The 13,853-nt window shown below is 35.6% G+C and overlaps 1 protein-coding gene across 1 annotated transcript; it reads right to left on the reverse strand.

Moving 5' to 3' along the window:
• Positions 1-1,641: 1,641 nt before the first annotated feature.
• On the reverse strand, positions 1,642-2,486 carry LOC126669396 (uncharacterized). The gene is made up of 2 exons (XM_050362858.1): positions 1,953-2,486; positions 1,642-1,830 (listed from the first exon to the last, which is right to left on the reverse strand). Exons 1-2 carry the CDS (start codon positions 2,484-2,486, stop codon positions 1,642-1,644), a joined length of 723 nt encoding a protein of 240 aa, XP_050218815.1.
• Positions 2,487-13,853: the final 11,367 nt, after the last annotated feature.

Genomic DNA, 13,853 nt, shown 5'->3' on the forward strand with positions numbered 1-13,853 from the left:
ATGCATTATGCGGATAGAACTCCGTGACTAACTGCCAAATCCCGGACTTTATTTCGTAATTCCATATGCCGTCTATTCATCAGAATGTTGTAAAATTGTAGATCGGCCGCTGCCCCCAAGGGTGATTACTGTTGGCCGATCCGCGTTGACGAGAATCCTGGCGGTGCTCATATCGCGATGACTTAAAGATTGGATATTTTTCACATGTTCATCGTACATCATTGCTTTTAGCACATTGTTGTCTTCGCCGAAAGGGCTTGGATCGCCTTGGACTATCTCGGCCTCTCCAGCTTCCCTCCATAATATTAACATCTGATGCATAGTGGAGGGAATGCACATGTTGGAATGAATCCAACCGCGGCCGAGTAATACGTTGTAGTTGCTCCTCACGTTGACAACGAAAAATCCTTTCTCTGTTTCAACTCGGCCAACTTTTATTTTTAGGGTGATGTACCCTTCGGCGGGAGTTTCTCCTTCGGAAAAGTCCGTCATATAAACGTCCGTGGACTCGAGTTGATGTCGTTCTATTCCAAGCTTCTTGAGCATTCGGGATGTAAGATGTTGACTCCTGCGCCGTTATCTATCAGCACCCTTCCGATGGCCACACTATTTACCTCGGCTTTTATGTACAATGGCCTGATATGCCTTGTCATCCTAGCCGGGGGTTTGCTTAAAGAAACAATCGCTGATGCATCGGCACTGTTCTCGTCCGGGATTATCATGTCCCCATCCAATATCGACTTCTGCCCAGGATTATTCCTGAAAGAATCCGGGAGTGTAACCACTTGGACCTCGCTTCGGTTGTCACTCTTTGGGACCCATGCCTTGAGTTGTCCATCTTGGTGTACCACGACCAAGTCTTTCTTTACTGGAACCCATGCTTTTAGCTGGCCATCTGCGTGAGTTAAGACGATATGTTTGTATGATCGCCTATCTCTCTTTGGCGATTCTTCAACCTTTTCTGCTGTAGGCAAAGATAGTACCTTATCTGCATCCCGTTTCTTTTCTACCCAAATTTTTCTGAGTTTGCGCACCGGTGAGTCAACGGAATCTGCGGTTGGCCGATTATGACTGTCTTGGGGTCTTTTCTGATGCTCCGTGTTTGCCCCCGGTCTATCTTGGATCGCCCTTATTATACCGAGAGTCGGGGTATCCGTAGACAGTCGGTCCCTAGCTGGAAATTGACTTCCTACTGCTGCCTCAGACTCTAATGCGACGAGTCTCGACTCTTGACGCAACCTTTGCATTCTCCTCTTCTGTGTTTTGGTCATACGAGGGGTCTCCTCCGTTGGCCTGAACACCCTTTTGAAGACCGATATACCTTGTTTTCTAGACGGAATGTGTTGCTTCCATTCCCTCGTAGGTGACCTTGGTTTGAAGGTTTTTGGATTTGTTCTGGTGACCTTTTGGACAAACTCGGTCCGGGGGCGCTGTTGGAAATGCTTGCAAATCGGCTCTGGCCTCATCGGCTTGGTTTTTTTAACGCTGCTTAGCCGTGTCACTCACAACTATTCTTTGTCGTGGTTTCTTAGGGCTCCACTTCTCCAGCACTTGCCTGATACCTAAAACATGGTCTAAATTGGGCCGAATTGTATTAATAGCTATGTATTTAACGTCGGCCTCCTTTTTGGCAGGAAATAACTACATTCCTTCAGTAATCGCCTTTTGGACCACATTTCGGAATACCACGCAATTATTAGTGTTGTGTCTCCAAGAATTGTGAAACTTGCAATAATCTTTGCCAACTAGTTCTTCACTTGAAGGTATGACATGGCATTCAGATAAAGAGATATGCCCATCTTTCAATAGAGCATCGAAGATGTCATCGGCCTTTGTCAAATCAAACGAGTACTCCTTTTGGATGATCGATACCTTGTTCTTTTTCACGTATCCCGGCTTTCTCAAGGCTGCGCACTCCGCCGGTTTTTGCCTAAGAACTCGGCCATACATACTTCATCATCTGATGAGTCATCTTCACTATCTGTAATGACCGCGACGTCTAACTGATCTCGATAGTACGTGCCCTTGGAGGAACCTCGCCTCTGTTCCTTCTCTTGGAGTAATCGCTCGTAGCTCCTAACCCTGTTTATGAGTTCAAACAAGTCTCTAAAGCAGTGACCTTCAAAATGTTCCCTCATGGCGAAGTTCATTCCTTTCACAACCATTGGCACGCAATCTCCCTCAGAGATTTGAGTCATGCATCTTGTCCTTAAGTTCCGGAAATGGTCGATATATTTTTCTACCGACTCACTCGGTAACTGGGAGATTCTTGCTAAATCGGCCAAGGTGACATCGGGTGGTGCTCTGTAGAATTCCTCATGGAACTTTATTTCCAAGTCCTTCCACGCGCCGATCGAGTTAGGCGATAAGTGGGAATACCATGTGAATGCCATTTTAGTGAGGGAACTAGCGAACAGACGCAGCTTCCAAAAGTCATGGGCTCCGGCCTCTCCGCATTGTGCCGAAAATCGCGCAACGTGCTCCATAATTGACTGACCTTTTTCCTCACCTGAGAACAAGCTAAACTCAGGCACCTTGTACCCTCTAGGGAATGGGTATAACTTGTCGATCTAATCGGGGTATGGTTTCATGTACGACGGCCTGGGCGTCGTTCTTATATCAACTCCCAACTTTTCTAGTTCGTCGAGCAGTTGCCCCCGATTATACAGGTTATTGCTATCGCCCATAGGGGTGTTATCCCCTACGTAGAAGTGATCCTACGGCGGCTGTTGATTTGGGCATTGTTGTCCTGGCAACGAGTCGCTGCCTTGGTGCCTCCCGGTTCCTGAGCTGGATGGATCGCCCTTGGCAGTCGCGTCTCCCTCTGGGCATGTTAACAAATGTAGTGAACCATAAGTCGAACCGGCTTTACCCGGCGATTGCCCTGCGTCAGCCGAATTACCGATGTCGCCGTTCCTTTGTGACGTCGAGGCATAATCGGCCCTGCGATAGTTTTGATCGGTCATTGGTTGCCCCGAAAAGAGCTTTCCCAGATTGTCCATCGAGCTTGTCAAGTTGCTTAAATTCTTCATGATTGATTGCTGAACCACGGCCTGATCGGCCAGCTTCCCCTTGAAGGCATTGGACATTTGCTGCATCGCCCCGTCAAACATCTGCAGATTTTCCTGAGCTATTTTGTCCCTCATAATGGAAAAATCGGCTCTGGATAATGACGGGCGAGTAGGTGGTATCTCTCGGGATAATTCATCGAACTCCTTCTCCAAGTCATTGTCCTCCTTGGCTTTGTTACTAGCAGAAATCACCTCAAGTGTAGTATTCTGAACTCCTTTGTTCTGTGGCTGCTTGTCTCCTTTTGCCATGATTATTATGACGTCGGGATCGGAATGTTCCGTTTCTTCGAATCTCCTCTGAAAGTTTGCTTGGCTTTGAGACCGAGTTTCCCTGTAATCGTATGAAAAAACTCCGGTTTTTGTGCTGACCATAAACTATCCCCAGTGGAGTCGCCAAAAGATGTTCGTGAGATTTTCACCTTGCTCAAACCTTTGAATTTGTTAATGGGTAACTTCAGGTACTGATGCTTTAACCGGGGTGATACTAGATGAAGTAAACATGATTTGAATGACATACCTCTAATCCAAGTGACGTAACCCAAATTCAAGTGACGTTGTCCAAATTATGAATGACGTTACTGCCGTTCAATTAAACTAACAGTATTAGTCTGGGAATCCTGAGATCCAAGCGAGATTAATATCAATTCTACTCTTAAACTAAAATTCAATCCGGAGATTGGGATAAAAAAACCTGAGCTTTGGTTTTTGATTAATGATGTGATGATAAAAATAATAACACAATGGGAACAAACTCTAATAAAGAATCCTAATTCTAATGAGATTCGATCTCCTAATTAACAAAAGAAATTAAATAAAATATAGCTCCCATTGGGCCAAAATCACAGATTAGCCCACTTAGTTCGTTCTTCCCTGTCGTGGGCCGAACCATTTTAGACCTTCCCATGAACTTTCTGGGCCGGTGCAAACAGTTTGCAAATGGATTTCAGTGTTCATGATAATGTCCTTGTAACCATCTTTTTTAACCTTGTGTGCATATTTCTTTACCTTTTTCTGGGGATTTGAGTTTGATTGGCAATTATCATGTTAATTCGTACTCTCTATTCCTGCAAATGAACCCATAACAACAGTGCAAAATACAAACAGCACTCCCTGAAGGAAAAATAAATAAAAAGCCTAGCAGTAACTATTGGGGTAAACATGTAAGATGTGTACACTGGTTGCTTATGGCTTTCTTTTTGTCTACTCTTAAGCAACTGACCAGTTTTATTGCTAAATTTTGTAAGCCGAAAGAAAGAAGAAAAAAGCCTAGAAAAAGAAAAGTGAATAGACTGAACGCATGAAAGATGGATGGAAGCTGCTGTGTGTGCTTTATTATATAGCACATTCTAACGGGGACAAAATTGTCAAGTAACTGCTACAACATGTGCTTCTTGATAAGGCAGTAGAATAGCTAGGTGCCAGCTAATCTAAATGACCCCTATTCTTAAGTTAAAATGACCCCTACGGTTACCTTCTTAAGCAAGTTCTTTTTTTAATGACAGCAAATGACAACTTACCCCATCATGTGTATATGGCTTTCGTATTCCAGATTATATAAGTGAAGGATAATAAAGGAAAATATTAATGCACTATTTATTCACTGTTCAATGTACAGTTAGATATGCTTCACGTTTAAGTATAAAAAAAATTAAGTAACCAGAAACTTGGAGAATATCGTTGTAGTGTCATTTCAACTGGTTGGTTTGGTTATTTAAAAGAATAAATTACACATAATATACTTGGAGAATATCATTGTAGTGTTATTTCAACTGGTGGGTTTGGTTATTTTAAAGAATAAATTGCATCTAATATATAGAAATAAGATATGTAGGCAATGATGAAGCTAGATGTGATTTAACAGATATAATTATGGCCTCACATGTCTTGTAGCAATGTTTAGTCGATGGAGAACCACACAAATGATGTAAAAGGGTACAAAACTGAAGCAAATTTACTGTTCAATGTACACTGAATTTGCTTCAATTTTATACTTTAGATATAGATTACGTGTTGTATCCTTTTTTCCAAATAGTTTCCACAATTACCCTCCCAACTTTTAGGGTTTTCAGCGTACTCCTTTTTTAATTTATGTTTTCTCTTTTACGCTTTTTTTCTCTGTCGTCTTCTTTCTCTTTTGTTCGTCTGATTACACTGTTCTCTCCGCCCGATTCCACCGTTTTTTTACCTGATTTGTTTTTTCGGGTGGATCTTCCTCTCTACCATATCTGCTTTTGTCTGTTCATTCAAATTTGCTTCAATCTCTACTTTAAAGATAAAAACACTAGATTTAGGCATTTGAAATTGTTTTTTAAAATTTTTGTTTCGGGATTTTTTTTATTTGGTTATTTTAATTTATAGGTTCTCTTTGATTTTATTTGCTGCACAATAATAATCAATTAATGTCAACAACAATAATTTCGAAGAGGATGTTTTCTTCTGATTTCGTATTTATTAGGATGCAAAGATATCTATTCTATCAAATGTTTTGTTCTCTGTTGTTACATTCAAATGTTTTTACCAGTAAAAATGTCAACTTATAATTGACCTTATCACCCTAAACTTTTGATGGTAAATGCACTCAATAACTCATATTTTGATAGATAAAATGAGTTAACCTAATCTTGGAACCCTGTGGGTTGATTGTCTTATTTTCCAAGAAAAACAATTGCATTTCTAGGCAATAACTTCTTTTTCTACATGGTACTTATAGAAGAACTTAAATAATATGGCATCACACTGAAGTATAATTATTAGTCTCATATTTGTTGTTTTTAAGTCCATATTTGGTTCATGAGATAAAATGCACATATAGAAATAATGATTATTCTTTTTTTTTATTTCTGGATTTTTGTCATTTGATAATTTAATTTTATGGGTTGTTTTCATCTTTGTTAATACACTGTATTATGGTGGTGATTTAGGTTTAGATTTAGTATTGCTTGTTAAAGAATATGGGGAGTCGGTGTTTATTTTTGCTTATGTAAAACCTAGATTCGTAATGTTTGAAGCTTATTTGATTCTAGGATTGTCCAAGTATTCATGCAACTGTCAATTTTTTGATGATATGTATCTTGTTTTTTATTATAGATTTTAAAGAAAATTTTATTTAGTTTTTTAATGATTGGTAAATTGATTATATCATTTGCAGATATGATGGAATTTTATCTTATTATGAACATTGTTGCTTTTATTTTTTATTTTTGTTATCTGTTTGATTGATATGATTAGTGTACACTTTTATTTGTTGGATGTAGAACAATATTTTTTTTACTTTGTTTGTTTATCTCATTTGTCTTTTTTATTTATCACGTTTTTAGAAAAATTTATAAATTGGCTTTGTTGACATGATGCAACTGTTTGTGATTAGCAGAAGTTTGTTGGGGTTGTTGCAAAGCAAGGAATTGGCGGTTTTTTTTAAGTCTAAGAAAATTGTTGTTGATTTGATCAGTAAAAGCTGTGCTTCAACAAGTGGTCTTTTGTTTTTAATTAGTCTTTTGTTATCTAAATGATTAGTAATATATTTGGCTTTTGATGATGTTTTCGTTTATCCTGCTTTATTAATTTTATATTTTATAATGTGTTTTCTTAATTATGTTTTGATTAGTTAAAAGTATTTTTAGAAATTTTACCTGCTACATGTTCTAGATTCTTAAACTAATTTTATGGCTTATTTGTAATTGGGTCAATTTCATATAAAATCACCATCTTTACACTTTTTTTTTATTTTAATCACGTCCTTTAAAAATTATCAAATAAAATCGCCAACTTTCATTTTTTTTTGCAAATCTAACAGCGATAAGACAATTCGGTGTCTTTTTCCTCTCAAATAAATGTCCTAATCTGACTAATGTCTTAATTAACACAGAAAATACCTTCCTCTTACTCTTCTCTTGTTGATTCCGGTTGTCGAGTTAATAAAGATACACAGAATTTTCATACTCGTGATATATTTGCAAAAAGAATAAAAGGTGGTGATTTTATTTGACACTCTTAAAAAGACGTGATCAAAATGAAAAAAATGTATAAAGTTGGTGATTTTATATGATTAACCCTTTGTAATTGGATGTTTTCATATTCAACATTCATTTTCTATGTAAATTTGTACATTCTTCCTTATGTTATATTGTTGACTATAGGTATTTAACAGTAGCTTGACTGTATATTGACAGTAGCTTGATATTAGCTTAACAGTAAATTGACAGTATATAAGCATGTTAGTTTCATATTTTTCATTATGTATATTATAAATGAATCCATTTTATCATATTTTACATGGAATGTGTTAGTTTTTTAACTTATTAATATATTATTTTTATAGTAACATGTTTTTTGATGTCTTTTTTCTGAGTTTTATAATCATATAACAATGATTTTGTTTTTGCTGATGCCCTTACATGCTTTATTATCCAAATTAGACAATTAGTATGGTAGAAGGTACTGACTGTTTAGACGGTTGATAATATATTTCATGAAAATAGTTTTAAATCAGTGTCTAAACATAAAAAAAAAACACCAATTAAAAAAAAGGATGAAGTCAGTAAGACAAGAAAATAAGGCAATCATGTTTGTCTAAGAAGTAATTCAAAGAAGACACAAACTGATGTTGATAATCAGCCTAAGGTCAGTGTTTTTTTATCATAAAATATGCCGAAACATTATTTTGTATGTTTAGTTTACAATTAATTTAATATTGTGTGATTAATTATTTTCATATGCTTTTATGTGGTTTTTTTAAATTTGGAAATATTCAATACCTCCTGAAGATTGGTTTACATTAAAAGTGCAAACTACTCTATCTTATGATCCGATTTTAAAATTAAAAAACAAATTGAATGATATTGAGTTAGATTTGTTTAGAAAGAGTCATTTTAGTTATTCTCTTAACATGCCATTTTTTAAGGTGGAAACGCAACTTTTGCATTGACTTTTTTGAGGTTTCTTAACCAACCAAATACAAATGAATTTGTTGTTTAGTGTTGGTGGAGTGAGGCTGATTTTCAGGATTAACGAGTTTGCCTTAGTAACAGGACTGAAATGCCATGGAGATGTTAGCAAACTTTTAGAAATATTTCAGATGGGATTTTTGACAAATATTTTAAGAACCTTAACTGTTTCAATAAGCAAGTCTTAGAGGATTTTTTTTATCACTATTAGATGGTCTAGTCTCAAAAATAGTGTAAAAATAGCAATTTTGTTTTTTCTTGATGTGTTTCTGTTTTCATCTCAAAATGTAAAACGTGTTTCCATTGTAAATCTTAATCTAATTGAGTCAAGTGAGTGTAATGACTTTTCATGGGATTAGATTGTTTTAATTGTGGAATAGATGATTTAAAAGATAAATTGAAAGGGAAAAGTAAGCAATTTAAAGAAGAAGGTAAAATCCCTTTTTATCGGCTGAATGTTTTCATTTACGCCTTGCAATGTTGGTTCTATGAGTGTTGCCCTTCCGCGGTCAATAATCTTGCCATTTTGGAGAATGACGTCGTTATCCCAAGGATTTTGAGATGGAAAATTGACAAGAATCCTGGCCTTGCGGACTTGGATAAACCTTTCTTTTTTTGGAAAAGAGGTTAGTGTTATATTATTTACTATAAAATTTATGCAATTTGTACTTTCATATTTTTTATTTTTTTTCTCTCTTTTTATTATACAGATGAAGTTGAGAAAAATCACCCCTTCTGTTGATGAGATGAACAAGTTGGACTTAAGTCATTTTTTTATCAAGGAAAATGATAAGAAGAAGGAGCTGAGCCAAAATTTATTTGATTCAGAAGATGATATACCTGATTATCAATGTGGTGAGGCATCAACTTCAGCTTTCCCAAGGAAAAATCATATCTTGATCATGTTGGAAAGAGCTGCAGATGGTGGTTTCTTCTCAAAAGAAAATAGTGGATGATTTAAACAGCATTAAACATTATGTGACTCTTCTATTCACTAATGTTTTTAAAGTGCTTGATTCAATCAAGAAGAGTTCAAATGGAATTGAAGAGCGTACCAACTTTGTCAGTTATTTTATTTACGAATTTTGTTAGAATTTGCAATCTACCTTTGAACTACTACTAATATATTTTTAAACTACTTACATTTTACATCTGAGCTACTTATGATATGCTAAATTTAACCATTATTATTTAATGGCTTTTTTTTTTTATTGTAACAGCATACTGGAGATTCAATTAGTGTCCATGAGTCTAATGAGAAGGAGGATGATGTATCTTTTAAGGTAAAATAATTAATATATATGTATATGCATTAATTTTTCATTCTTGATTTTTTTAAGCAACATAGTGATGTACTAATATGAAACGACAAACTTATATTTTTATATATATAAACGCAATATTGAGCAGCCTATTATGGAAAAAAAGAGCAATTTGGTAGAGGATGATATGGCAGAAGATAATAAAAAGGAGACTGAGCAAGAAAATCAAACTTTTCAATCTCAAATTGATGAAGCAGCGAAAGAGGTTGATAAAGTTTCTACTGATGTAGTTGAGCTTGAAATGATAAAAGGTTGCATAATGCAACATCGATAAGACGTTAAAGGATTCAGAATGCCACGTCGATACAATGTTAAAGGATTTAGAATGCAACATCGATGACATAAATACTGCCACTTTTTACGAAATCACTTCTTCTGTTACAATTGCAGTTCAGAAAATAAAATCCCAAAGGTAACTTACATTCAATTTATAAACTTTTTTTAGTTTACATTTGGTAGCCTGTTAGTTGCTTTTTTGGTATTTCTTTATATTTTTCTATATTTCAATCTTTGCAGCTATGTATTTAAATACATCTGAGTTACTTTATTTTTATTTTATTTTATCATATATTGGTTTTGTTTACTAAACAGTTTATTATTGGTTGCTTAGCTGTTTATTATTTGTTGCTTAGTAGTTGTTTAATATATGGTTTTACTAAATTTTTGTCTCATTTTAGAATGTTGAGAACAAGGATGCTTGTTCAAATCTAAGTCTTGAAGCTGTTGATATTGTTTCAAAGACTTTATCCTCTACTTCAGTATTTGTTGATAAATTTAGTATATGTTTTTTTTCCTTTGTTGGTTACTTAGCTATTCATTATTACATGTTTTATTTTTTTTTTCTTTTACAATACTGAGTGTATGGCTGGTCGTAAAAATCCGAGTCATGAAATGGCTGAAATCGTTTCAAAGTCATTACTCTCAAATTTGGTATTTTTTATTTTTATTAATTTAATTTATTTGTTGCTTGTTAGTTGGTTGTTTTTTATTTATTAATTTTTTATACTGTTTGTTTTTGTCTCTTTAGAGTGTAAAGGTCATAGATGTTTGTGCAAATTCAAGTTCTGTAGTACATGTTGTTGCTCCGGTTTTAAATGATATTGATGGATCATATGATTTTTGCAAGCAAATTGATTTTGATAAATGGCTTACGAAATAATTTAAAAGAGAAAAACAGGTAAGTATATTTTTATCTATACATATCTATTTTTGTAAAATATATTGTGGCTTATTTTAATAATGTTATTTGATATTTTTTTAGGTTCAAGCATTATGATCCTCTGGCTAATGAGATTGTACCTCCCTTCGATATGTGTGTTGATCTAATAACAAAAAAATTATGATTTTCTTATCTTCACTATAGTAGTATGCCTTTATCATCTTTCGTGAGTTTTTTACTATTATTTTTAGTAAATAAAACTAATTTACTGATACGTTATTTTCACATTTTAATTTATATCTTCAACATATCAACGTGCTGTTTTATTTTGTCACGACCCAAATTCCACCCCAATCCAAGTCACGACCGGCGCTAGGGAATGGGAATGGTTGTTCCGAAATCCATAGCAAGCTTAGAACCTCTAGAAAATTTTCACAAATATTGTTTTAAGATCGCATCTCCCGTACGATCCTTTTTTAGAAAATACCGTTAAAACTTTTCTCGTTTAACTCAAAGACATTTCTGAAAATACACATATAAGCGAAATAGGTTTCCAGAAGTACTGGTTGGATAACCTTGTTATCTCAACTCTCGCTTCCTTCTGAAAACATAGCGTGGTAAACTCTAGAAACTAGGGACTTGAGTCTCGCTTAACTTGACACATAGGCAGCCCTGTTCCGAACCACACGCCACTCTTAATATGTTTAATAAAATAATGTGGACACCTCTGCATCTCGCAACGGTGGAATTAAACATAACACAGCGGACCGGTTACACATAGCCGGTGTATATAAAACGTATTGTTTTGGTCTCTCCAAAAAACACACAAGGCCAACTCGGTAGCTATATACAATATGCCACTACACAGCCACCCTAAAGGTATACACACGTGCACTAGATCCTATCAGAGTATCTAAACAGAGGACTAGTGGTACGGCTGCTAGCATATTACATTTATACGATTGTAGCATTCTGTAATATCCCGTATTTTTTAGGATAAAATATTGTCACGTGTCTAATATTTTATTAGACTGGAGTAAGTAAATTAAATTTAAAGATAAATTTAATTTACAAATGCTAAAAGTATATTGTGGCAATAGGATTTCAGATTTAAATTTTGGATATTTAATTTTGGATATGTATATAGTTAACGAATAATATAAACTTATGAATTGGGTGCAGAATAATCCATAAGTCCCGTGCGAATATTTTTGGTGCCAACATTCGTGAAATATTTAAAAAAGGTAATCGTGAAAATTTGATAAAATTTGGAAGTAGAAAATTTATCAAGCACAGTCAATGCGGACTTAATAAATCAAAAATGATTTATTAAGAATAAAATATAAGTCGGATCGGAATAAAAATTATATTTTTATTCTTAGTTATATTTTATTTGATTTTTGGTAAAAATTTATGAAATTCGAAAGTCGTTTCTGTTTGGGTTACGGACGACTAGTTTAGAAGTTGGTTTAAACTGCATGATTGAACTAGTACTAAAGAGTACTTTAACCAAATGTATATATATGTTAAGTTGCATTCCAAAATGAATCATCAGATGCATTTCTTCACTTCAGAATATGGTTTGAGCTACTTAGCTCACAGTGGCAACAGCGAGACTTAGGTTTCGCGTCGATTCGTTCGTTTCTCGATTCTAACTCCGTTTATTCGAAGATTACTCGAGTAATCGAGGTATTAATCGCGTATTAAACGTTTATTTTAATATATTTCTATACAATTTGAATATATATTCATTTATAAACGGTTACTGTATCGAACGATCGATTTAAACGTCCGAATTGTAATTGGATCGTGTATATGTGTTATAGAACGTTAAATTAGCATTTTTAGACGTTTCGAACTAAAAGAAGCACGTCAGAACAGCTCGGGAATTGATTTTTCTAGGGCGGCGTGTGCGGCACGCCCGCACAAGCAGGGCGATGCGCCCGAAGCCCGCACGGGCGAGTTGTACGCCCGCACAGGCTAGCGGTTCGCCCGCACAGTGACTCGAGGGGACGCCTATTTGGAGACTTTGTCGGACTTCCGGGGGGCGATTCCGAGGGATTTTCGCCTAGTAACCCGAGATGTTTTCTGACCGAATCTAAAACGTTTTAAAGAAATGTTTTTAAACCTAAGATAAAGACTTTTAAAATGATATTTTAAAAGTAAATTTAAACGTTTTAAAAAGACTTTAAAAGAGTTAAAGTCGACGTTTAACTGGTTTAAAAGATTTAGCAATCGGCTTTGCTAAATAATTAGTATGCGACTATGAATAGTTTTAACAATCAAGTGTATACTATTAAATGATTTTATTTAGGTATTACTATACCTAAACAGGACTTCTAGAGTGAAGTCTAAACGTTTTCTTGAGGTGAAAAGGGTTTAAATGGTTTTTAAAATAAAGAGACCATAAGTGTTATGTGTTATGAGAATTAAATGTTTTGTTTGGACCTAGGTTTAAGGACCTAGATTTTTATACCAGAAATTGGTATTGATGTTTGGCTTGTGTATTTTGTATGTTTGATCCGACTAGCTGTCCAGCAGTCAGACCAGGACTCAGGGGAGTCTGTCACGCATACGACGGTGCTAAGTAGTAACTAACAGTACTGTGAGTTTACATGTTTAGTTTTGAATATCAGTATTCAACTGTTTTAATTTCATATTCGCAGTAGTATAAACTAATCAAGAGAGATCCATTGGAACGAGCTACCTATTGGGCGGCAATAGGGTTGCTTGATCACCAACACCGATTTCTAGATGTACTTCTGTCGAGGTATAGAGGTATACATGCAAGGTTAGAGATACTTTTAAAGCTCATTGACTTTTTAAGTTCCTTGTACTCGCGCGGCTTTGACTGTTAGTGTGGTCAATACTGGCTCTCGGGTCAATCATGGAAATGGTCCATCTCGTCGATGCGGTTCAGTTGGTTTGAACTGCGGTTGATTCTGAGTTTTGGTGAACCCGGAATCTTCTCTGGAAGTTGTTGGGTTTGCTGGCCCTTAAGCTCGTGGGCCCGGTTTATAATTTATGGTACATTAGTGGACTTAGAGGTCCTTTTAACATCGGGTTTGACCCGTTACAGTATAAATAATTAAAGTACATTTAAATCCATTTTTTAGGTCTAAACTGGGACTAATTCCAAGCGCGAACGAACCCGGGAAACTAAATCGAAGTTCTGGATCGAAATCTGAAGATTTGAGAAGTAGGTTCTGGAGAACTGGGGATGAAGAATACGGTGCCAGCGTGACTGCCGGTAGGATAGGGTTGCGGCGACGCCACCTTGTTTAGGCGGCACTGCAAGTAATAGGGGCTGTTGTGGCGGCTCGAGCAGCAAGTTCAGCAGTTCGTTTTATGCTCTATT

The sequence above is a fragment of the Mercurialis annua genome, linkage group LG1-X, assembly GCF_937616625.2.
Source record: "Mercurialis annua linkage group LG1-X, ddMerAnnu1.2, whole genome shotgun sequence".
Classification (NCBI taxonomy): domain Eukaryota; kingdom Viridiplantae; phylum Streptophyta; class Magnoliopsida; order Malpighiales; family Euphorbiaceae; genus Mercurialis; species Mercurialis annua.